We start from the raw sequence: 26554 nt of genomic DNA on the forward strand, positions 1-26554 counted from the left end.
GTGTGTGTTTATGTCAGCAAAAGTCCAGACGCTGAAAAAATTAATTCAGCTTTTGCAAAACAGTTTTATCGCGCAAATACATGTAAATAGAAGAAATAATATTGCAAAGAAAAATACTTCGTAGTAGGAAGCATGACGCGGAATCAGAAATTTTATGCTCATGGTGAGTCACTGACCCGCGGTGTTCGAAGTCGAGTGTGGTAGGTTCATCAACGCAAGTTTGTTCCAACTCATTCTCCGCTCGACCCCCGTCACACACGCGGGTCATAAAAAAAACGATTTTTCAATTCCAAGACAAGAAACGACCCGCACGATACGAGTTTGCAGCCACTTTGGGCGTGGGAAGTGTCAACACCAGGCGCACGTGATCCCCAACCTACTCGAACCCAGCAACTTGTTCATCAGTCCACAGACCACGTTTATGGCGTCAAGTTACCAAACTTGACCACTCAGGTTTCGAGATTCGATAATCTCGCCCCTATCTCCCACGCACATCTCGAACAGACCGACAATAGGCACAGTTACGCCACGTTATGACACGAATAACACAAAACTATGCTGAAAAGTAATCTTACACGTCAAGTATCAAAAAATCACCTGTTCTGAGGTGACTATATAACGGCATAAAACCGTATGGTAGTAAGAATCTAAAATAATAAAGCCTTCATTTACAGTCGCCAACGCTGGTAATCCATGTTTCAAACCGGACAGCGTTATAACATAATCTTTAAAAAAACAAAAAAAAAAAACATTGATGAGTTCCCGAAACCGATATGAACTTTTGAAAGTTGGGAAGTTAAAATAGAAAAAGATAAACTGGATGAGACGAGAGTCACGAAAGACACGCGGTTTGTGAAAGCGGCTTTAGCGATGCAGTAATGAGAAAAAATATACTCACAGCATTACAAAACCTGATGTTTCTTAAGATAACAAATTATTTTGCGTAAAGACAACTGAGCTACGCAATATCTTAGAGTGCGTGAACCAGCAATGCTGATGTGAAAGAACCGAGGCAGACTTTAAACCAATGGCCACAAAGGCCACAAAACGGGGTTTGCCGGCAGCCATTTTGGTTGTAAGAAATTTTAGGGAAGCGACACAAATGAAGCTTGAATCGAACACAACTTTTTTGATCAGACAATGTTGCGTTTTAATGTTTTTATTTTTTTACCACCATTTGAGGGAAGACAGAATACATGCAGTTAATATTAACAATTAATTGAAATAACGTATATTTCAGTGAAAAGTTTTGAAAAGATTTTCTCGAAAATCTCTGTAAATTTAAACTGACAAAGTTTATGTGGCATTGGGCAGTTTAAAAACCATTTGAGCCGACAAGACTAACCCCAGTCCCTATCTGTAGCTGCACTGCTAGGTCCAAACAGTGTATAGTGCCTAAAGCTCACTAATCATTGTTGGCTATATTGCTTCTCTATTTAGGTTCGTTTGTATTTGCCACACATCACATATTGTAAATCTTTGAACGGGGGTTGCCCTGGTTGGCTTAGTAACGCCGTATTTGTAGCCTGGATGTTCGCCGCGAGAAAAGTACGAGAAATGACTGATCCAGAATTAGATGAGGTTATAATTTGACGATACAGTGCCTTGAATCATTGCCACCAATTTCTCCTGGTGTAAGTCAAAATATGACCAACTAACCCATCAGGTTATCCTACAGCTGCTGACGACCAGGGCTTTGATTCGAGTCGCCATTTTTAAGTAAATAAATTTCCCCAGAAAGAAGTTGATCTACGACCCGAGTCATTTGCTAGTCACGTGCTCGTTTCTTCGCTAATGCCTGAGTTTTACCTCCATGTATTTAATTATATTCATAGCAGGAGATAGAGCAATAATACATGCAAAGAATTGAAAGAAATTGGAGTCTTAAAATCTTGGGTGAAATTTACGTGAATAGTGAAAAGCCACACTGTCCGTCTCACCACTGCCAGATGACCACCAAGATCAAAGGTCATTTTCCGGCGCCATTGAAAATGGGCAAGCGATGAAACACTGGGTCTCAATGCGAGGTCAAGCGCCTTAGCATGGCTGCCAGTGTTGGATTGCCTGCTTTGAATGAAAAGTTAACAGCGCAGGATGAGGGATAACGTTAACCCTGGGACTACTAACGGATATACAGACGTCATTCTTCAGCCCCAGGTAAGTGTGGGATGGGGAATGCGACGTTTTATTACGCTGTGTTGGATGCTTGAAAGGTAAAAGGGCAGCAATAGCATCTTCGCACAAGTTATGGAATGTTCCAAATGGTTTGAATAATTCTATGGATGATGCGACCACGATTGCGATGATCTTGTGCGTATTTGGATTGGATTATAGACATGGAGAGCGGAAGACTTGAGGTGCTGGATCGAGATCCAAACAAAGGTGCATTCCCATTTTGAAATACGACGGTTTAAATGAGAGTAGATAAAAGTCATTGGGCTTTATTATAGAACAAGATTGTCCGACTCAAGCCGAAATCCAACTGAAGTCAGGTCTCCTAAAACGGCCCATTATGTTTGTTAAACAATAAAATTTGCATACATAGACAAAAGTTTGTGGTGTTGCTGTATAAAAACTCACAGTAATTCGCAAGTTCTATGCGTTCTGTGCAAATTGCTCTTTTATCAAATCGCATTTGCTGCAGAGGAAGACCTCAACTTGTCATTTTGGAGTAAATTTTTATTAGCTTTTGAGGAAGACTGAAATACCAACACTATGCAATCACCCTGTACCTCAGCTGTGCTCGCATCGCATGTTTGTAGTTAGGTTTTAATCTGAAATTAAAAACTCCGTGATTTCTGTCAGATAAAACTTAAATGCAAGAAAACAAACACATTCCACATGCAAAGATTAGCTGTGGCTGATCAACCCCTTTGTTCAAATTTCATTAAAATCAGAAAAAGTTCCTGAACATCCAAAGTCGTGAATGAGTAGTAATGTTTCCTTAACCTTTTTCCCAGTCCCACAAACCGTACAACCTCAACTAAAAGGGGTTTGTCTGCTTTTGCGGAACGTTTGCATTGTGCACATTTTGATAGTTTACCGTCAAACAAGAGCACAGAAGAAAGTGAAACACCAGTGCATGTACTGTGCAACACATAAAGCGACGTGCTGCTCTGTTGCGCTGTTCGTCGTAACTCTTAACTGCATCAAATTAAACATTAACATGCTGCAATTCGACTGACTGCACAAACGGCGTTTAATGGGTTTCACTGCGTACACCAGATTGCTTCCGACTTATGTTGTTCTAAATAGCAACCCAAAGTTTGAGGCCCACGTAATAATCTTGGGTTGTCTCACAAGACATGTTTTTTGTGGCCATGCGTTTAAGCAATCAAACAAGTATTTTTACGAGATCTGCCAATGTTGTTAAAGCGTTGACTTTGTGGCAATTAGCTTTACTGTATTTGTACAATTGTCTTCGTGCTGTAAGTAGTTTCAGGCCGGTTTTAATGATTGGTGACACAATTAGGCACGCAGCTAGTTAAACCTTTAAACCAATGCCTGCTGAAGAAGAATTGCATTAAGAAATCTGACAAAAAAGTTACCAAGCACAAGTAGAGATTTGATGATATTTACTTTTGCAGAAGCAAATGTCATAGAGAAGCATGAGTGATTCTGAAAGTAACGCGGACGAGCCGAAGGAAGGACGCTACAAGTTAATTTGCTGCGCTCCTAGATGGCTGCAATGGCTCAACAACCCGAAAGGCTTTTTGGTCGTCCTGTCTCTCTATATAACAATAGCAAGTGAGGTGTTAAACAAGGCCTTTTACCAAAAATTGAACGCACTCAGCCAACATTTTTTACTGTCTTGTTTCATGTCGGACAACATGTACTGTAAAAACGTTTGGATATCACATAAAAACGTTTGGATATCACACAAAAACGTTTGGATATCACATCACATACACAAATTTTTATGGCTAGATTCACCACACAATGCATTAAACGCCATATAAACTCTATATAGGCAAAAGTCACAAATCGGTACAAACCAATGAGAGACTATTGCCCGCTGCAGCAGGCTAGCTGTACAGCAGTCATAACAAAAAGTACTCAGCGCAACTTGATTTGCAGCGTTTCTCACCAGCGGTATCGTGAACATCAATGTAAGTACAGTGGAGAAAAGGTTCGGATTGGAAAGTTCTCAGTCTGCCCTAATACTGGTGGGCTACGACATCGCCTTCTGCATCCTCACCATATTTGTGACGTATTACGGTGGTAGATCGAGCAGACCCAAGATAGTAGCAGCGGGCTGTGGAATTTTCGGCCTGGGTGGTTTAGTTTACGCTTTGCCACATTTTGTGTCACCAGTCTATCTGTACGGGGAAGATGAAATACAAGGTATGGCTTCCACAATACGTGCAATTTCCTTTGTTATTGCAGTGAAGTCGCGCCCTTATCATACCATACTGTACTATGTTGCCTATAAAACTTCCACAGCTTAGACAAAATCCAAATTTATACCAGCATAAGTAGAAGTAAATCCCAAGTCATTTGTCGTTATGATCGTGTTTTTTCTTTGATATATATTTGGTCTGCAAGGCATTGTCAGTCTCACTTATTCAAATAGGATTATTCCATAAGCTGTCGAAAAATTTAGATACAATTCGTGTTGCCCATAAGACTGTTTAATGATTTTGATACTCCATCAAAAAACCTAAACAAAAGGTACAAGTTTCAGAAAAATATTGATCATTGGGGCAATTATGATTTACATGCAGTATTCTCATCTCAGTGACACCAAAAGTGTCCTGAAAATGCTATTTTATTTATGTAAGATTAGCAAATAACACCATGTATCTATTTTGTATTTAAGTTGTTTGTCCTCTCGACCCAAACAGCAACAACTCGACTGGGTGCGGAATTAAGGAAGGAAACCTCAGCAACCTCATGTGGGTGATGTTTATCGGCGAGCTGCTGATGGGGGCTGGCGCAACCCCTATGTTTACCCTTGGGTTGACCTATATCGAAGACTCGGTGTCAAAAAATGTTGCATCTATTTACCTAGGCAAGTAGAAATAAAGTCAAATGATAACAACTGAATTTTTACCAAATAAATTGCTCGTCAGTGGTTGCTGTCAAAACGCAACAATCGTAAATTTAAAGGTAGACGACAAATTAAATATCTTAATGTAATATCCATGAAAAATTGCCCCAGCCCCTTTTTTAGAGATCAACTGCTCTTTAAAAGGCGGGTTTAAGATGCCTGTTATCAAACAAAGCATCAAACCACTATAGATGAATTCGTTTCTTTGTGTTTAACGTACCAGTATGTTTTTAGGCCTTAACAAACCCCATGTCATTATTGACACAAATCGTGAAACTGTTTGTGTGTTGTTTGCAGCTATTGCGAACTCCGCAGCTGTTGTTGGGCCAACGATCGGATTTCTTGTCGGTGGAGAATTTTTATTTAAGTACTACGTGGATTTCGACACGAAAGTAGAGTAAGGGCCCAGTGTCTACAGTAAACCTTTTGATCGATTTGCATTACTTAGAGGTATTTTTTAAATTATACGCTTTTGTGAAAGTTAGATCGACTGTTGCAGATTTTTTTCGGGTTCCAAATCACACATACTGACTTTAATCTAAAACAAACGCTAAAAACGTTTTTAAGATTTTTAAAAGAAAAGAAACAGTGCACATCTGCATGTAGCTCGCAGAATCCATTAAATGTGTTTTTTTGCAGAACTGAACTAACTGTGTACGACCCGAGGTGGGTGGGAGCTTGGTGGGTTTCACCATTGATTGTTACAGTAGTTTGTTGGGTTCTTGTGATACCTTTGTTCGGGTTTCCAAAACAACTGCCAGGTAAAAGCAGAAACTAAGATCGCCCCAAATATTTGTGAGGCATGCATTCGGATTTTTTCCGCATCTATCGTGGGATGCTGGTAGACATGTGACGTTGATTTAAAGGCAAATAATTTTAAAATTTATATTATTCGTTAACTGGTTCGATACATTAAATCTTTGATTTAAAGAAACTGAAATGTAATTGCGTATATCAGATTTTCTGTGTAATTTCATCTGGAATCAACTCCGTAGAAATAATTTGAATAGAAATGTCGTCGACAGAATATCATCAACCACCATTCATACTTTGTTTAAAGGTACGAACGCCAACAGAGCAAAGCGTGAATCGGAAGTACACAAAGATGGCGGAAGCGATCTTGCAAGTAAAAGTAACTTCGGAAAGTCGTTCAAGGACATCCCAAAGGCGGCCTTCATCATTCTACGCAACCCCACATTTACACTGCTCATACTTGGAGGCTGCTGTCAGGCTGTGCTCATTAACGGAGTCAGCGCCTTCATGGCGAAGTTCGTCGAGGTTGAGTTCCACATGACGGCGGGAAGAGCGGCACAGATTTCCGGTGGGTTTTTGTCAAAACTTCCAATCATTTGTAGGAAAAACTCGTCTTGACCAAGGGGTAAAATACACAGGCGATAGAAGTTGTGAAACTTGAAAAGTCTGAAAAGTCCAGGCCTTTAAACCACACTGATGGTCCTAAACTGCGATCAACATTATAAAATGAAAGCTTAACATAGGGAAACACATTCATGCATGAGACCAAGGCTTAAGTTAGTTGTATCTGTGTGAGAACCCAGTAAAAGACTAATCCAGAAAACTAGTATTGGATCAGTCAACATATTAAAAAAAAGTTGCCTTTGTTCGCTGTTTAGCTTCCGACCGACTTTATGTTGTAATATTTCTAGGTGCGGTGTTGGTTCCTTCGGGTGCCCTTGGACACATTATCGCAGGGATAATTATCAACAGAATGAAATGGAAAGTGCCCACCATGCTCAAGTTCGCCTCGATTTCAATGTTTGTTGTCGTGGCAATCGTTCCTGTAGGTTTTGTTTACTGCTCCAATGCCGATATCGCCGGAGTGACGGTGCCTTACCCGTGAGTTGTGTTTTTTAATACGCCACAGCAACAAATGTGCCCCAATACCATAAGCATGATGAATAGTGGTAGCTATGTTATATATTTATGAGCTGACTTTGGCAAACAATACAATAAAAACAACAGCATCATTCGAATTGTGACCAGCATTTAACCAACCAGCATCGAATTAGTTTGCGCCCTAATAGTTTCAGACAGTATGTCTATAATCAGGCGTAAAAATACAACGATAATAAATACACTTACTTATTAATTATTACAGAAAGATTTCCTCTGGAACTAATACCATGTGACTGTCATCAGTCAGCAAAGACAATATTTTTAAACGTACATTTCCAGAGCGAAAAAAATAGTTATGCCCCTTATACAAGTGTTTTTAGACGTGTATGTGCTGTTTTGCCAACACCACAGTAACAACGGAATTAAAACAACTCAAATTTCTACATAGAAACGACGCTGTGTTTGCGGCAAGAAATGTGACCGCACCATGCAACGCTCACTGTCAGTGCCAGGAGGAATATTATATTCCAGTATGCGGGTCGGACAATATAACCTATTTCACTCCATGTCATGCTGGATGCTACGATGCAGAATACCAGAACAACGCTACGAGCCCAACTGTAGGTTAAAACATTATCGAGTATCATTATACTGTATGGTATAAGGTTGTGTGTGGGTGTTTATATTGCTTTATCTTTGCCTTATGGGTTTAACAGAGAATTTACAGAACATAGACTGGGTTTAACAGAGATTTTACAGAACATAGACTGGGGTTGACAGAGAATTTGATTGTACAAATGCATTAACAATAAAACTTGTCGGGGTCACTACTGAATTTAACACAATATTTGCGACCATCTTCTCCATAATCCGTTACTGACGCTGCTAGACATATTCATATTGCAAATAGGCTCTTAGAGAAGTACATCCCGTTGAAGGTTGTCAAAATTAAGAGCGATTTCGCATTGTATTCTCCATAAGTTTAAAAGAGATTATTCTGTTCAGCACTACACCGTGTGTTCGTGTGCACCCCCCGGATTCTCACCTGAGGGTTATCCCCTAGGAAGAACAACCTCAGGAGCTTGTGAAGTTCCATGCAATTCAGTGGGTGGATTCCTAGCCGGAATGTTCTTCGCTATTATGATTTCCTTCTTCCCTCTCACTCCATCGCTTATCGTCCAACTCAGGTCAGTCCTAAACACAAATTTATGCAGTTAGATACCAACATAGCAGAAGTCAATGTTTGAAACTTGTTTGACAAGTAGATCTGTAAGATCGGTCGTCCTGTTAAAGCATTGATTTAATGCAGGGCAAGGGTGGAACTCTGGGATTTAATGGCAAAAATTCAAAAATGCAGTAACGTTTGATATACAGGTCCTGGGATTCTTCAGGGATTGGATTATGTTTCTTCTTTTTTAGAGTTGTACCGGAGAATATGCGTTCGTTCGCTCTCGGTCTTCAATGGTTAATCGTCCGCTTGCTCGGAACCATACCAGGACCATTTATATTCGGCGCCTTCATCGATATGACGTGTATCCTGTGGCAGAAACGGAGATGCGACGGATCGAGGGGTTCATGTTGGGTGTACGATAACTCCGATCTCGCAATTTCTTTCGTCTCTTTGTGTAAGTTGGAGTGAAATTTGTAATCCGCCTTATAACTTGATTTAGGCCCAGCAATTACCACAAACAAGTTGTGCCACTAGAACAACTGGGCCATATTCCCGGCTTTACATTTACTTAGAAATTGTTGAAACTGGGTTAATGGCTAACTGAGATACCCTGGTCAATTTGACAATGCTTTTTTATTCCCAACCAAATATCCTTATGATATTGATAAGACTAGATTTAAAAGTTAAAATTAAAAACAGTTTAAGGGAGCAGTAATGCCTGTTAGCTTCATGCTGCTTGTAAAACCTAACTACATTAGGTATTTTCACATCCGCAGCCATGGTTGGGAACTTCTTAGCCGGCTGTTTCTTCGCTGTCGCTTGCGTTTTTTATAAACCCGAAAGAGAGGAGGCATCGAAAAAAGCGCTTGAAGTTGTGGAAAACAAATACGCTACGGACACGGATAAACCAAATACGGAGAGAAACATCCACGAAAATGGAAAGGAAGTTCTACATGAGGGAATCAAAGGAGAGCCTTACGAAGTGATTGACAGGCTTTGACCAAAAGCGACCACAACGTCATTGTCTTTTGTTTTTTTAAACAGAATTTCACGCAAATTTACACCGTCTGCGTGTATATTTTTTTAGGTTTAGGGAAATAATTATGTATGGGGTTGAAGTTTACTGTATGTGACAATTAATAGTTGTCATTGTGGTTAATTCGCGCAATCTTTCGTTAAGAAGGTGTAGTGTGATTATGTTTTTCTGACTATCGTGTGATTCTCAGGCGGCCAAAGTATGTCTAATTTTCAAACAAATTTTAATCAGTCAATTAAACGTTCCTATTGCTGCTTAACAAACTTTACTGGTGTTTTGGCTTTTAGTGATATTGTAGAAACAAGAACATGATATAGGTTTACTATAGTAAGTTATAGACCTGTGATTGACATGGTGTATTGAAGAAATTTAATGACATGGGTTATATTTTTTACAGTAAATACAGACAGGTTGACTTCCTTAACATGTTCATGTCAAACAGATAAGACTTATGTTGCAGGTCGTATGGGACCCTGCACAAATAAATCGTATGCAAAGGGAAAGTATATTGCGCACAATATAGCCGATAACCTTAGGGTGAACAGTGCAACTACCCCAAGGACAACTACATTGAACTTTATTTAACCTACACTTAAAAGTACATCGCGGGTGGTCGACACAGACAGGATATTCGACACCCACTTGCCTGCTCGTTGCTGTGGCGGCAATCACGGCTTTACAACGCGCGCAAGGCAGCACATGGATGGGTTAAAGGTTAAATACACAATAAAGTTTCGACATATAGGCAGTGTTGAACCTGCAATAAATTCGAATGCACTGCAACACATTCATGCGACTCACACAAACAGTGGTAGCAGTAAGTATTTGCAAATCATTTCCACTAATTCTATTGTACAGTCGTGGTGCTGATTCGAAAATACTTTGGCCATTGCTTAATATACGATCTAGTATTGACTTCTAAAACAGGGCCGTGTTAAAAAAAGAGAAATGGAATCCATTAGATAAAAAATCAATGCAATAATCCGGAGCCAAATCGGCATGTTTGACAAAACCGTTTGCTAAATGTGTGACCAAAATGAAACGCGAAACAACTAAAACACCGGAGGTATCCATTACCCCTTTTCGTGAAAACGTTTTCATTTTGCACAAAGTCGTGACCTTGAGAAAATGCAAAGCTACATCATGTGTTTATTTATACAGAAGCAATTTTTTGTAGATTTGGGCTGATTAGGAACTGTGTTCTACCCTCGGGCGCCGTTGTGGGATTACCACAGGCAAACTCATGCAATTTGCGACAAAAGATCAACAAGAATCAACATTTTGCAAAAGCTATTTCAAGGGAAAGAGCAGCTCAATTGATCTTCAGTGCAGCAATTTCTTCATCACTGGATGCCAATCACAAACTTTGAACTTGTAATGACAAAACAGTGTTGTTGCAAGCTAAACAAATTGATACTATGTTTTTCTACATCTTCGCTTCAGAGTTCATTAAAAAAAAACGCCGAAAAAGGCAGATTTGATCGAGAATAAAACGCTACTGAAAAGGAAAAAATAGAAAAGGAAGAGACTGGGCACGTTTTCCACGCTTGCCAGCGGCGCTACCTTCAACTGTGACTAGATGTATTGAAATCCTTGCTTGCCTAAATAATTTTTGATGCAATTAGGAGGTTTTCAGTGACTGAATAGAAACTGTAGTTACGTAATGCATCAGTGCATGTTGTTCGTAAGTTGGGTCAATTCGAAAGGGTTGCATATAGAAGGGCCGTTTTTTACAAGTTATATTAGATGTTTTAAAACATTTGTGATATTTTAACTTTTCAAACGTTCGTTTCAGCTCTTTTGCCCTTCATGTGTCAACGTCAGCAATGATTGGGAGCAGTACAACGAGGATAGTTGCAATATTGCAAGACCTAGAACATATCCTACATTTAAGCTGTGTCATTATACCAGTTACAAGGCTAATCGTTTAGGTTCAGTTTTTAATGATCCGTTTTGCACGCCTTTTTTGCGCCATTAGTAGTGTTTGCAAATTTTTCAACAAGTGACAGTGAGTTTGCACAACCAACCTATACTATACATCATATACTAATACATGATTAAAACACAGTTTCCATGTTTGGAACTAGTCCACCTTGTTTTCCAGGACTTAAATTTTGCAATATGTTTGCTTAAAGGCCTACTCCTTCACTGCATGAACATTTGTTTCTACAACGCAGCAAAATATTTTGAAAACAACAAGCAAAACAAGAAAGATATGATTATGAAAATCAAACATCCAGTGCGCAGAAATAATTTTGTAATTTTGATGTTGTTCCTTTTTTTCGTAGTTATTATATTTAAATGGTGTTCAAACTCACAATTTATTCAGTGTATATTTTAGAATTTGTACTATCCAGCTCGTGAGAAGTTGCAAAAATATTCTTTTGGTTGGAGTTAACTGTAAATAGAGTAGGTCGAAGCATAGATCTGCTACTTTGACCTCCATTTCACAGACAAGCATATTGGAGCCGCAGGAAGGTCTGGCCTAGCGACTAAACTGGCGTGAGGGTCAGATCGAGTTACATCACAGAAGAAAGTAAAGCTTAAAGCAACTTGTTCCATATCAGCGGACGCAGAATAAAAAAATTGATTTTTGATCCCAATGTCAAAAGGCCGTGTTGTCGATTGTAAGCGGTAGAGCAACGTCCGCACGCGTACCTTAGGGCATGTAATGGAACCACGACAGTCGAAGCCAGGTTATAAAGCCTTATACATCACATCATCGTAGAAGCTAAGAGACTTATGCTGATTGCAAGCAGAAAAGTTTTGCTTATGCTCCCGTTATTTGGATTTCCAAAACAACTTCCAGGTGAGACAGTGGACTGGCATGTTTTAATTAGCAATAAGGTAACGACAAAAGGTAAAGATATTTTCCGCCTCTAGAGGTGTGTAACGGACAACAATGATACATGACGTCACCACCCACGCGAGCCATATCTACGATCTGTGACGTCAGTCAGGCCAGCCCCATATAATCCTGGAGCTAAACAACCACGTCATTTTCAACTGATGATGGCATAAGTTCTTGCCAAAACGACTAAAACAAATAAAACATGTCTATGTTTAAAACAGTATATGGGCCAGTCTTTTTATTACCAGAACTTAACCTGTGTTTGTCAACAACACCCAGGTACCAGCAGTAACAGGGAGAAACGGGGAACTGAAACTCATCGCGACTCTGCATCTCTGTTTGCCACCAGGAAAGGGTTCGGTACCAATATGAAGGACATGCCACGTGCGTTCTGGATCGTGATCAAGATTCCCATGTTCACTTTGGCGATGATTGGCGGGATTTTTCAAGCAATCCTCATCAATGGAAGCTCGGCGTTCTTGTCAAAGTTCGTAGAAGTGGAATTCCATCTGACTGCTGAGAGAGCTGGACAACTTACAGGTTAATATATTCACTTTGTTAGATAAAAACAGTTTTTTACATTGCCAAACAAGAGTTTATTTGCGTTTTATACAATTTTTGCTTGTGGGTTTCTGGTAATAGTGCTAACCTGTGACGTGTAATATTTTTATTTGACGGTATTTTCTGCAAATAAACGATTTTGCAGAAGATTGTCGTCAAATCGAAAAACGGTTTTGACCGTAAAATAAAAGAAAACGGGCAAAGGTTTTCTGTTGCCAAACTAGATACAAACCACAGGGGGCGAACTAGTTTGGTAACCAATGGTTGTAGGCGACAGCATAGTGATCAGAATGTGTCATACCGTCGTTATTAAGATCATACCGTCGTTATTAAAAAAAGACCGTCATCAAGCTGCACTGATGAAAGTCATAATAGGTCATGAGCCGGTTTGCAGCTCACGTGTCAAAAAGAGAAACAGGCTACAATAATAACCATGAGACGCAAGTTATATAAGGGTGGGTATAAAACAAGGGTAGGAAACCAAGTTTATCCAAGCAATTCCAATCAAACGGGTTTTATATAATCAACGGCTGCTTTAGTCTCACACTTCTTAATTTTGACGATAATAATTTCGCTCAAAGGGGCTGCATTGGTGCCTGGAGGAGTTGCTGGACACATCATAGCAGCCATCGTAATCAGTTGCACGAAATGGAAGATCCCATCTCTGCTGAGATTCTCTGGAATTTCTCTGTTCTGTGCAGCCGCATTGCTACCCATAGCTCTCCTACACTGCAATTCCCTCACAATACCCGGAATTACGGTGCCATATGTGTAAGTTTATGAAAGTTTCAATAAACGCATTTCCTTGTGTACGTGACCGCTAGGACTGACTTAAACTATTGCATAATCATCTAAGATAACTACTTGCAAAAACAAGTGCAAATGTTAACACAAAAACCTTGCAGAAGCATCCGCGCCTTTTAATATCGGCTCAAACCGCGAAGTACATAAGAACCTACAAACCGTTGATTAATAAAAACTATAACCTCACTACAACATCCTTATATATCCGCTAGTGCTGATGTTATGTTCCGCAGAGGCGACGCAGCAGCCACGGGAAATATTAGTTCTCTCTGCAACGTGAACTGCAAGTGTCAGGAGGAATTCTTCATCCCTGTTTGTGGACAAGACAACAGGACATATTTCACACCTTGCCACGCCGGGTGCTATACGAACCCAACATCACTCTTCCTGTAGTAATCCATTCTATAGTGCAAGCAAACGTAACAAAACGTTTGTACGTGAGGACGTAACCCGGTCTCCACGCCACATTGTTCCTTTGGTTTTTATCACTGTGAACAGCACACAAACAATCTTCTCATGGACATAATACATTTATATGTATATTAACATACCACTAAAAGCGATTTGTACGTGAGGATGGAACACGGCCTCCACGCCGTTGCGTCTCCATTTACTAGGCAACAATACGTTATTACTATTGAACTGCGGACAGCAGTGCACACTGTTTCGTTCTGTAATGTTTTATTAGTGTTGTAGCCCTGAACTAGCTTGCATGATATCACGAAACTTGACCGAAACCAAACCAGCTTGTCAGGACAGACAAATTCATACTCCTGCTTGTTTAGCATCTTTGTAAGTGAAACAGGACACAAATGACCTTCAGATGGACATAATATGTTAATTTAAAACCTGATGAAGTCTCGCCGCATGGCAGACGAAACGTCGAAGAAATACAGCACGTATAATTTATGCTAGAAGAGCAGTAGATTTTTAAATTGCAATATGCCTGGCAGCTACAGGAATTTCATAATATTTTAATACACGACTGAAAATTGGTATTATTTGTGCAGGGTTACGGCACGTGCAGTTGCGTGAATCCAATTCCCTGGGCCGCAGTCCCACAAGGTTCAGTGACAAGCGGAAGTTGCGTGGACGAAACTTGCACGACCCTTAGCGGTTTTCTGGCTGGGATGTTTTTCGTCATCATGTTCTCGTTCTTTCCTCTAACACCAGTACTCGTCGCACAACTGAGGTGTGATTCAGATATAATATGTATTTGAACACGAATTGTGAAGAAGGAATAATAGAAGTAACCTAAATGTAGCCTTAAAATGTCATATTTTTGTTGAACATATCAAAACACTTGTGTGCAAAACATCTGAAGTTGATGAGGTCTAAATAGGAAAGCCAAATCTAAAATGCTAATGATCATATTAAGTTAGCAACGCTTTTTGCAAGCACTTTAGTACTGATGATGAACCCAGTAAGAGTTCGAAACGTTTACTAACTTAATACGATCAATAGCATTTTAGCTTTGGCTTTCCTATTTAGACATATCAAAAGACATATATCAAAAACACAACTAAAGTAAAGTAACCAACACCAAACCACTTACGACGAGTGCGTATTATAAAACAAACTGATTTTAAACGCTATTCCCAAAAACTTTGGATCAGAGCCTATAAACAGATACAAACAACTAACACACGAATATTTGCCCCTTGCAGAGGGGTTCCCGAGAACTTGAGGAGCTTTACAACCGGTATCCTGTGGTTTTTCATCCGTGGAGCAGGCACCATACCCGGGCCGTTCATATTCGGGGCGGTTATCGATGCAAGTTGTGTTTTCTGGCAAACTCGACAGTGCGACGGCTCACGTGGATCCTGTTGGATCTACGACAACCGCGCAATGGCGATCAACTACATAATCATGTGTAAGTGCTTCTATGTCCAGTGTCAGGGTATTCTACACCGGTATTCTACACCAAGGGTTGAATAGCGTCTTTAGCAGAACAATCAGAAACTTGAGGGATTGAGACCCACAATTTTGGGTTAACACGATATATCGTAACATTTCCGACCGGACACAAATCAAATTTCAATTTAAAACACAAAGTGATGTTGTAATAATTTCAAGCAAAACTTTTTCTGCTATTAATTAAGCAGTAGAAACTATGTAGAAAAATACGCAAAGCACCCTGCAACCAGTTGCCCATTCCGGGGTCTCACCTTATAACTATTGACAACCATACGAAGCACTAAAATTTGTGTTAAAACACATTGTAAAGCATCAAAGTAGCTTGGACGGACAAACAACACAGATAAACCTAAACTCAACAAGGGGAAATTCACAGCCAACCACAATGACACTGAAATTAAGTTGTAGTTTATTACATTGATTTACCCGATCATGAACGTGTTTACTATAACAGCGATCATCGGGTTGGTGATCGGCGGCTCGTTTTACCTGCTTGCCAGTTTCCTCTACAAACCCCTGGATGACGAGAGTAAACCAATGTGGGTGGAAAAAAACGACAATGCGAAAGACACGTAAGTGAGCTCGGTGGAGAATACGGTCTTTGAAGAAGAAAACTGAATACCTTAATGCGTGTACATAGATTACAGTAGATTGCACTCGTGTTTATCAGCGTTATACATCAAACCACTGTTGAAGAACAAAACTTTTTATGCTCAATTTTAACCAACTTTTTATTTTAGTCAAAGTCTAACGTTAAATGCCATTGTATACGTATAATATAGGTCGCTCTTTACAATTTACATGTTGCCAAGGCACAATTTTGCACTTGTGTGTGTTTATTAGCGTCATACATCAAACCACTGTGAATGAACAAAAATGAATGCTCTTATTGTCAAATAAAAAAAGGGGTTATTTTATATAGATAAGGGGGCAAAACCAGCTATACCAGTTGTTAAATCGATTCGTTGCTTTCGATGCGAACTCGTTGTCGCCGTTGATGTTTAGACACAAATCGCTGAGAGTTTATACAGTACAACGGTGGTTACAACAGCAGTAGAACTTTTGGCTTACAAAGTATATTTATATATATAAGCTTACAGATGCATTTAGAAGCAATAGTACCGAGAGCAATATGACGTACAGTTACATGCAGTTAACCAAAGCTAACTAGTACAGAATGAGAACCTCCATGTTTGGTCTCCATCATTCGTCGCGTAATCTCCCAGCAAACCACAGTAACCAAACTTTTGGCTCACCGGGTCAAGCACAGGGCGCTAAATTTGCGCGGCAAAAGTTTGGGCACTGTGGTTTGCTGTTGTGTGCGCTTCAGGCAAATTACTGTGCGATTCAGCGGCAGCTAATCGTATTGCGTCATTTTCCCACCACATCTGTGATGCAAGCTTGCGGTGTGTTAACAAGTATTAACGTATACGTGTCGGAATGAAGCTTTAAAAACCACCGACTTATTCAAAGGAATAATCGCGTATTCAGAGGTACACAACCTCGGTCACCTATGAACATTTGAAAGCAAACGGGCAGAAACGTTTACCTTCAAAACCAGCAATTAAGCGCATTTTATCAAGACATGATACGATTAAGCTATGTCGCTACAGTGCCACCATGCGTATCGCAGGCTCTTTGTGCAATTACGTTCACGACGTACGCCAATATACTGCTATTTTTGCTGCCAGGCATACTAATTGATAAGAAAAACAGTTCTTAACAACGATGTACGCCAAGTCTGTGTTAGGATAAACCCACTCAAGTGTAGATTGTGATTCATAGTGCGCAGTTTTCATAGGTGCTAGTTTCAGAAAAAATGCATAGCTTTTTCTGCATCTGGACAGGTTTTGTTACACAGAAGAATCAGTCCGAGAAAATGGACGTATCGATTACAATTCACCTGACCACACGCATACAAACACAGTGACCGGGATGAAAAGGTTTAATCTATGACAAGTCAGGTAGAAGACACCGCAGGACCTTTTAGGCTCACTAGTGAGCAAGTGAACAAAAGACACCGATTTGTGTCTGACTTAAAGGCGTGACTCAACACCTTTCGGGTCTTGGGTGGTTTTAAAAGTTGAATCACCGAACTTTTAAAGTTCAGAGTTTCGTAACTTGGGGTCCTTAAACGTGCTAAAGTGAGGTCGTAGGCGTAAAGTCTAATCAAGGCTTTACAGTGTTGTAGCAGTACAAGGCATTGCTTCATAACAAGTATAGGCGCTAGCAAAAATCTGGCAACAGCTTAAAGCTGTGTGCAGTGAAGCGTAGGAAAGTAAACAAGCAATTTTAACATTTTAAGACGCACAGAAAAAAACGTGTTTCTCTGAAGGTTTACACAGCTTTGATCAAAAATTTACAGAGGTCCACGGGGAGGGGTTGTAGAAAGTGGGCCACATTGAAAATAGTGGGGTGGCTACGTGGAAGCAATGAGCCGTCTTCACGGTCATACACCACTGACAGGGGCGTCCACATTCCGGACAGTTGCGATGTTTTACAGCAAGCAGCAGTGTGGTTTAAATATCCACAGCAACTACGTTATCATCTCATGTAAGTTGTGAAAAGGATGTCGGTGGCCAGTGCAGTTATTTTTAGAAGTTTGTGAAGATTTTCAGTTTTTGCATGAAAAAGATGCTTGTTTATGTGAGTTTTACACCTGTCGCAAATCTGGGCGCTATTTGGGTCATTTTCACAAAAGCGCATAACCCTTGTAGCGAACCAACCTTGTTTTGAAAACGCCCTGGGGTCCAAGAATGCCTTTTTTCAACATGGCTACATGCCATGATATACGCACAGAATGCTGTTCGTTGCGCGCCAAAACTCGAGAGGTAACCTACTTTTTCTGCAACTTCGATTCACCGTACTGCAGGAATGTCGTAATTTAAAATCGCTTAGGTGATTCGGTGATCCATCAATTCGACAGGATATGATTTTCGAAAGCAACACAGGAAGCCCGCTAAATTTTTCACTATTTCACTCTATCACAATTTAGATTTATCGGTTAAATACACGTTACATCCTTTGTCAGCAACATGAGAGATACGTAGTAGTGTTTTGTTATTTGGTCACAACTTCGGCATTTTTACACAGGTCGGATTAGTGCTAGGTTTAGGAGTGTTGGAAAGTGGTTGATTCAGAAAAATATGGAGGTAATTGCGGGGAGTAGCGCACCAAAAAGTGATGGAAAGGATGAAAATGCAGACGAGCAGAAGGAAGGAAAATTCAAGCTTTTTGGCCTAAGCCCGAATTGGATGCAATGTTGCAACAACGCTATTGGATTCACAATCACCTTGTTCTTTTTCAACATCCTCAACAGTAAGTTTTGTTAAACTATCGTGGCAGTCGCCTCCAGAAAATCCACGAACATTTCGCTCTGTGAAAATAATTCGGAGTAACAATAATAAACAAAAGCAGGGAGAAATTGCTGAAGTAGAGGCTGAGGTGTAATATCTTTATTGCCGGTAGCCATTCGCAATAAAGGTTTTATAATACCAGTGTGACTGACTATGTGCGCATAAGGTTCCACGTATATTTTTGCAATCTCAACATTGTGTTCCACTCGTTGTTTCGAAATTCAACAACACGGAGCAACCCAAGCGCAAAGGCAGATTCGCAAGAAACCGTGCCAACTTTGTCAACACGTTTTGGCCAATAAAAAGACCGTCCATTGCTCGCCACAATTCAAGTGTGACCGCCAGCACACAAGTCGACAGATCCTTCACCCAAAATAAACCTTGGTCAAATGTAAATCAGTAGAAGCCCGTTTTTAATTCTACCCTAGCGAACGGGAAAAGAAGAAGTGCTTCTGGTTGGCAATGATAAATAATGTACTTAAATTTCGGACAAACAAAAATAACTAAAGTTACAGATTCGAACACAACTATTAATTTAGCCTTTGACAATATTTTTCTCGATCATTGATCTTACTTTTGAAACCACCATAGGCATTCAAATGGCTTTTTAACGTAAACGTAACATAAAAGAACTAATAAAAATGATTTACGTGGCATTTTGCCGCTTGAACACCTTTTCGGAACAGAAGATATGAAACGTAAGTAACAGGAACGACCGGTGAGCACGACGCCAACCACAACAGCTAGATCAATAAACTATAATTTTGTCGACACGAGTTAGACAGGTAGTGGCGCTTTCACCTGTAGCCACAATTACGCTTTTTTGAACGAATCCTCGTCAAAAACCAATGTAGGAGAGCGAGTTTCTTTGCGTTACGACTTTTCGGTAAACGCACAATCCAATGGGACGTGAAAAAAACGTTATATGTTATCGCGTGACAGGTGTAGGACCTAGGTAGTCGCCCCACTGCGCAGGTCCCTTACTTCACAGATATCGTATCGAGATCGTAAGATTCAGCCATGCTGGATCAGCCGCTTTTTACCCACAAGCAACTGCGATATCAGTGATTCGAATTTCACAAACAAAAACAGCAACTCTTCTTTATGGGAACAGACTACGTATCGTCGGGGTTGGTGAATGTCAACGTCAGCTCCCTGGAACGACGGTTCGGACTCAGTAGTACGGATTCTGCAGTGGTGGTCGTCGGGTTCGAAATTGCCTTCTGTCTCTTCGTTATATTCGTCGCCTACTTCGGTACTGTATTGAGCCGACCGAAGATGGTTGCGGGTGGATGTGCGGTATTTGCTGTGGGAAGTTTCATGTACTCTCTCGCTCACATGGTGTCACCAACATATGACTACGGCAACCGCCAACTTCAAGGTATTTGTAACCACATTCGCGACTGTTTTGCTCAACATCAGCACGTACTTTAGCTGAATATACGTTTGACGACTGCTCCCAATATTTTCGACCAAAAGTTACATTTATGTGTATTAGGCAACCATACAGTTGCTTTCAATTGTGAGACGAAAAGTTCAACAGCGAACATTAAAATCGTGTTTTGTCCGAAATCAAGAATAAGTAAAAGACAACAAAACGAAATTACCTTTGATTACAAGAAAACCGAAACAAGACAAGACAACCTTGTCATTGATGCGTGCTCAACATCTTTTTTCGTCCGTATTAGGAACGAAATCATGCAAATATTTATATGCCAAAGCAGTAGGTACGCACAACTGCACAATTCCCTTAAATGTAAATCCCTGCTAACATATCGTTCATCACTAAAGTAGTCACAGGAGCTTAGAAAATCGAACATAAAACAAATCACATCTCTTCGTTGCAAGCATATGGGAATAAAAATACTGCACCAAGCAACTTTTACCACATACTTTTATACCACAAGTCTTAGACAGTAATCTCAGCTACAATTCTAACAGTTACGATTGTTTGTTGTAATACAGTCGTGTGTGCGCTACCTGGAACGAACGGCACCGATCCAGGTTGTGGAGAAACTCAGAACGTGAGAGGTTACATGGGACTTCTCTTCGTCGGCACTTTCCTAATGGGTTGTGGTGCCGTGCCGCCTTTTACACTGGGTGTAGCTTACATTGAAGAAAGTGCACCAAGGGATTTGGCCCCTATTTTTCTCGGTAAGTAACGAAGTATTGTCTTTTTGGCGTTTTTGGTGTCTATGCACATGATAACTTGTTACGAAACGACGGTTATAACAAAATCTCGTAACTTTACACCAGAAGAACAGTTTTACAATGATTATTACAACGCCTGACAGCAAGAATAGCACTAAATTATTGTCGGTTGGTAAGCTTTTCTTTGCAGAAATCAACCGCTAAGAATCCGAGGAATTCGGTATGGCAAAGCGTTTTATAATTATATCTCAACGCCTGTATATAATATATATCGCTCCTTCAATTCAGCAAACGTTATAATTTACAACTGTTTCACAGCAATATCAAACTCCGGAACAGTTTTGGGGCCCATGATTGGTTTTCTCGTTGGAGCAAGATTTCTTAGATACTTCGTAGACTTCGACACGGTCAGCGCTGAAACGTGAGTCTTTAGTCACGTCTGACGTATTTTTGTATATTTTGATCTAAATACATGACAATGCAACTAAACAAACTTATAGGAAGATAGGAATTTTATGACAGAAATGTTACGTCTTGTAACCTTGTGCTGTAAAACTTTGTCGCTGATATTGTCAAGTAAAACTTAGTAAAAGTAAAACACGTCCACTCGGTAGCCACTCAAATAGAATGAATTGTAAACAATAACGGTCAAATGCTGTAATTACGCCACAAGCTCAATTACTGTTTATGCATCAACAACACCGGCAAGTAAATACCAGACATAACGAGACAATGTATATCAAGATGGGGATTTTGTAACACAAAATTGTTTACTTTGGTACCACCTAACACATGTATTTTGAGTACTGGTAAACAGTTCTGATTGCATGTTGTTGATTACAGGCATGGATTAACTGTGTTCGACCCAAGATGGGTTGGGGCTTGGTGGGTTGGACCACTTATATCTACAGTGCTGTGCTTCTTCCTAATTGTCCCTTTCCTGGGGTTTCCAAAACAAATGCCAGGTAAGTTTATGACCGCGCCTGTAGGTCGCCATGTACACGTAATTATGACGTAAACATATTCGGAACAAACGTTGTCATATAGAGAAAGGTATTTTCGGGAAAAAGCACAAGAAAACCAATAAAACTTAACAAGCGGTGAACGTTGTTTACTACTGGACAATGAAACATGAACCATTTGCGTAACTCTAAGCTTCAAACCCGAACCACAGTAATTAAGACCACCAGGAGTATTCTGGTAGCATTATAAATGTTAAACCCACACTGTGACGATAAACATAAAAACAAATCCATTTTTTACACGACCGGAAAACGTTTCCCTTTCAGCACATTCACATAAAAGTTGAGCTACAACAAAACTGTTTTTAATACATATCGTTGCTTGGTATCTTGGTATACGTAGCTTGTAACTTGTTTATGTGTCAGTGCGTATATTAAAAACCGCTTTTAATTTATCTTTGTCCACACTTCTAAATTCAATGTTTTGATTGCCTATACTGTGGATTTGGTTGTTCATAAAAGTGACAACAGTTATGATACAAATCACTCCGTGCGACACCCAAGTTACAACAGTTTAAATACAATCGACTTCAAAATACACACAGGTACCAATCGCAACAGGGAAAAACGTGTGACAGAAACTCACCAAGACGGGGGCAATGAGATAGCAAATAAAAAAGATTTCGCGACCACCTTTAAAGACATGCCCCACGCCTTCTGGATCGTCATAAAGAACCCCGTATTCGCCGTCTCAATGACGGCAGGAATATGTCAGGCAATATTAATCAATGGGAGTTCAGCCTTCTTGGCCAAGTTTGTGGAAAACGAGTTTCATTTAACCGCGGAGAGAGCTGGACAAATGACAGGCAAGTTAAAGTGGAGCGGTAAAAGACAGGTTATCTCTTAGACAAACAATATAGCCCATATAACTGCTCTAAAATTCATTACCAACGTTTCGATTGCATCTGCAATCATTGTCAATGCGAAACGCAAATACAATCGTAACGTTGCTAATGAATTTCAAATATATTTCAAAAGAGCAAATATACGGATTAAATATTTGTATTGTCTCAAATGAAAAGTATTTTTGTAGAATCGGCCCGACTGGCTATGACATCAAATACTCAAATAACCAATATCAACATTAAGTAAAATTATACGAAAATAAATAAAAACAAATTTTAAAACTATTCCATGATATGCGAATAAAAGTACATTTCCACCCACGACTATATACCATCAAGGTTACTCTGTTCAAACAAAGGTTAGGTGATTAAAACTTTTTTTTCTATTTATTTTAAAACTCCACAATCTCATTACAGGAGCAGCATTGGTACCAGGGGGTGTTATCGGACATATTTTAGGAGGGATCATCATCAGTAGAACCAAATGGAAAATACCGGGAATTCTGCGTTTCTGTTCAATATCCCTGCTCTGTAATGTAGCCATCGTCCCCATCGCATTAACGCATTGCGCCACTCTTCAAGTGCCCGGGGTATCACTGCCTTACATGTGAGTTCTATTGGTTATGAGTTTTTTTATGGAATAAAATCCTTTGCGCAGCGTAAGATAGATTGCAATTTAGGCGACATTCTTGCATTTTGTTGCATTTTCAGCAGCCCAGGTACATTTCATGCAAGAGACAATAACAATCAAACACATAAAGTACATGTTAATGATTTCAGCGCCATTCAACTATGGGCCAGTCTCATTATTCTCAAGATATTTGTAATTCTAAGTTTGAACCAGCAATAAATCCACTGCAGAGGGGACTCGGCTGCCACAGGAAACGTCACGTCTCGTTGCAACGTGAACTGCAAATGTCAAGAGGAATTCTTTATCCCAGTTTGTGGTGAAGATAACAGGACTTACTTCTCACCGTGCCACGCGGGTTGCTTCAGACCAATCTACGAACCGAACGTCACTTTACCAGTGGTAAGCAAACGGAAAGACCAACTACAACTGCGAAACAGCAGAACCGCCAATACTTGACACCAGTATGCACACAAAGCCCTAGCTTTAACAACAGAACCAGTCTGGTTATTTTTAGGAATATATATATTTCGCCCTGTTGGCATCATCAGTTTCTTTATAGTAAAACAAAAAAAAATGATGTAAAATTTGTCTTAGAAACAACAACAATAAATGGACCAGGGGTTAAAAACCACTTCAACCCGTTACAACAGTTCTGTGCCATGGCTTGCAAAACGGACAATTTTTGGCCTGGGGTCTTGCAATGTTTACATTTTACAGGGTTTCGGTGCTTGTTCGTGCGTGAATCCCGTGCCTGGCGGAGGGGTACCACAAGGTAGAGTAACAAGCGGCAGATGCGTGGACGAAGCGTGCACCACATTGTCCGGATTCCTTGCCGCTATGTTCTTTGCAATCATGTTCTCCTTTTTTACCATCACCCCACTACTTGTGGTGCAACTCAGGTGCGTCATCTGGCGGATAACGTATAGGAAATAATACAGGCGCTTAGGAACGAGTAAATGATTTTAATATAAAAGCTCTGACGTTTTCTGTTAACCATCTTGCGAACAATCAAATTTGCTATTTGGAACACAACACCAGTTAACATTAAAACTAATGTTCTAATCGAAATGTTTGTTTCGTAAGCACAATGAACTCCACAATGAAATGCGTTCCAAACTAAGCAAAGACATTCAAGGACCGCAATCTGAAGCATTCCTACCAAACGCATCCGTTAATGGAAACGCCATTGGTGTATGACCACAACCACCTCTATTTATCTGGAAGTTTCCACAAAAATCCTCTTTAGCACTATATTCTTAAACCAGAAGAAAAAAATTGCATACCATGAAACATTCACCTAAACATATCATGATCATTACAAGTGCTTCAATTTCCTTACTAGTCCTTATTTAGAACAAGAAATGTTCTAAATGCAACTACAATTCCTTTTACTGCACAGGTGCGTCCCAGCCAAACTTCGAAACTTTGCTGTCGGCATACAGTGGTTGTTCATCCGTGGTTTAGGAACAATACCGGGTCCGTTCATATACGGGGCGGTGATAGATACGACGTGCATATTCTGGCAGACACGACAATGCGACGGAACGCGTGGCTCTTGCTGGATCTACGACAATCGCCAATTGGCAATAAGATACATGTCCATATGTAAGCGTTGGTAAAAAACTGCGGATTGATTTGCAAGAGGGCCGGGGTTCGAATCCCGGTGTGCACGCACATAATTAACTGTGATAAGATATTCCTAATCAGTTAAACTGCATTACACAATCTCACACCTGTATTGTTCTGACAAAAGAGCATCATTGAAAGGACCACACACCAAACAACAGAACACTGTTGGGTAAACGCAATGCGGCAGAACATAACAAACAAGTACAAATTAATCCCCCAAAACGCAATGTTTGCATAAATAACATACTATTACAATGAAGTAAAACACTCTTAACAATTTGCATTTAGTTGCTTCAAAAAATTGGTGCAACCAAGTTATTTTTTTTATTGTACATGCAGTTGCTACAGGACAGGGACAAAATCCTGATAACATGATCTATGTTGGGTGCAAAATATCTGGAGTTAATGACTTTAAAAAGGATAGCCAAAGCTAGAATGCTATTAATCATATTATTAGTGGACGTTTCGAACTCCTACTGGGTTCATCATCAGTACTATAATGAACTGCTTTTTTAAACAAAACCAAAAACACAAACATGGGTGGTAAAGACCCAGCAATCTGTTGGTTTTTGCAACTAATATAAAAAATGACCTTCAGAGGTAAGAAGTCAGCTTAATTTTGTTGGATTTATAGTTGAACCAACAGTACACACAAAACTGTCAGATAAAAGCTATATGTTTTATATTTCCTAAACTGCTAAACTGTTTATTGCATATTTGACACAATTTGTCTGTCACATGAGTGTCTGTTTAAAAAGATATTAATAAAAATACCCATTTACCTTTGCAGCAATGGTGGGAAACTTCTGTGCATCCATGTTTTACTTGGGCTCAAGTTTTCTGTACAAACCCCCACAAGAGGAGGATAAGAACTTATGGACTGAAAAACCAAAAGATGCAGAGCTAAACACAGTGGACAACCCAGCATTTGACAACACAAATGAATGATTGTAAAACAGGTTGCTCCTACCAAGCAAATCAACTTGTAAATAAACATTTGTTCTGCAATTAACGCATATGTGTATTATATGTAGGCCTACTATACTTGCTGCTTTGTGTTTATGAAATACACAACAGATTTTCGTTAATAACTTAATGGAAACACTTTCATGGATTCACATGCAACACATTTTAAATTTTTAAAAAAAGTATGTTTAACCCATAAACATGCACAATAAGTCATAAACTTACCTCCAGTTCCTTACATGAGGCCATCCTTATGTGACAAAGCAAACAGTTAAGCATGATATAATACTCCGTTTTAACAAGTGTTTGCTTTGGTATGTTTCTATGGATTAAGTTTAAAATCCCATTCCCGCTAGTTGAGAATGTGTGTTGGTCTGTGTGGGTCTGCGGTAGGTGGAAAGTGGTATCACAAAATCGAATATAAACACAATATAAAAAGAATTTGAATTATTCCTTACACCAGTGGACGAATCCACACAGACAACGCACTTTTTCAGCTAGCGGGAATGGGATTTTAAACTTAATCCATAGAAATATACCAATACAAATACTTGTCACAAAACGGAGTATAAAAGCAAATTCTTATCATAAATTAGTGCAAAATACACCAGTATTAACCGGATCAAGTTGCATTATTACTGCTGCAGACACCACCTTCTACTGTTGACCACAAAAGAAAATAAATAATTCTTACATTAACTTCTGTTTGT

General features: G+C 39.7%; 2 protein-coding genes and 1 pseudogene across 2 annotated transcripts; all 3 read left to right on the plus strand.

Annotated features, from left to right (window-relative positions):
• The first annotated feature begins 3608 nt into the window (after positions 1–3608).
• Positions 3609–9075, plus strand: LOC145897151 (solute carrier organic anion transporter family member 4C1-like). The gene is made up of 11 exons (XM_082985334.1): positions 3609–3747; positions 4078–4344; positions 4820–5011; positions 5348–5447; positions 5690–5811; positions 6111–6371; positions 6715–6904; positions 7353–7524; positions 7910–8091; positions 8324–8529; positions 8852–9075. Exons 1-11 carry the CDS (start codon positions 3609–3611, stop codon positions 9073–9075), a joined length of 2055 nt encoding a protein of 684 aa, XP_082841460.1.
• Positions 9076–11853: 2778 nt separating this feature from the next.
• LOC145897152 (solute carrier organic anion transporter family member 4A1-like) lies at positions 11854–16124 on the plus strand (annotated as a pseudogene).
• Positions 16125–18343: 2219 nt separating this feature from the next.
• LOC145899043 (solute carrier organic anion transporter family member 4C1-like) lies at positions 18344–25924 on the plus strand. Its single transcript, XM_082987752.1, has 11 exons — positions 18344–18562; positions 19715–19981; positions 20566–20754; positions 21070–21172; positions 21595–21716; positions 22319–22579; positions 23036–23225; positions 23480–23648; positions 23967–24148; positions 24649–24854; positions 25669–25924. The coding sequence occupies exons 1-11, from the start codon at positions 18391–18393 to the stop codon at positions 25824–25826; spliced, it is 2019 nt and encodes a 672-aa protein (XP_082843878.1). The 5' UTR covers positions 18344–18390; the 3' UTR covers positions 25827–25924.
• Positions 25925–26554: the final 630 nt, after the last annotated feature.

This window comes from Ascidia mentula, chromosome 4, assembly GCF_947561715.1.
Source record: "Ascidia mentula chromosome 4, kaAscMent1.1, whole genome shotgun sequence".
In the NCBI taxonomy this organism is placed as follows: domain Eukaryota; kingdom Metazoa; phylum Chordata; class Ascidiacea; order Phlebobranchia; family Ascidiidae; genus Ascidia; species Ascidia mentula.

Coding starts and splice junctions, on each gene's coding strand:
- LOC145897151 (XM_082985334.1), top strand. CDS start 3,609: ATGAGTGATTCTGAAAGTAACGCGGACGAGCCGAAGGAAGGACGCTAC. Junction 8,092..8,323: donor TCGCTTATCGTCCAACTCAG/GTCAGTCCTAAA, acceptor CTTCTTTTTTAG/AGTTGTACCGGAGAATATGC. Junction 8,530..8,851: donor AATTTCTTTCGTCTCTTTGT/GTAAGTTGGAGT, acceptor TCACATCCGCAG/CCATGGTTGGGAACTTCTTA.
- LOC145899043 (XM_082987752.1), top strand. CDS start 18,391: ATGGAGGTAATTGCGGGGAGTAGCGCACCAAAAAGTGATGGAAAGGAT. Junction 18,563..19,714: donor CTTTTTCAACATCCTCAACA/GTAAGTTTTGTT, acceptor TTATGGGAACAG/ACTACGTATCGTCGGGGTTG. Junction 24,855..25,668: donor AATAAGATACATGTCCATAT/GTAAGCGTTGGT, acceptor TTACCTTTGCAG/CAATGGTGGGAAACTTCTGT.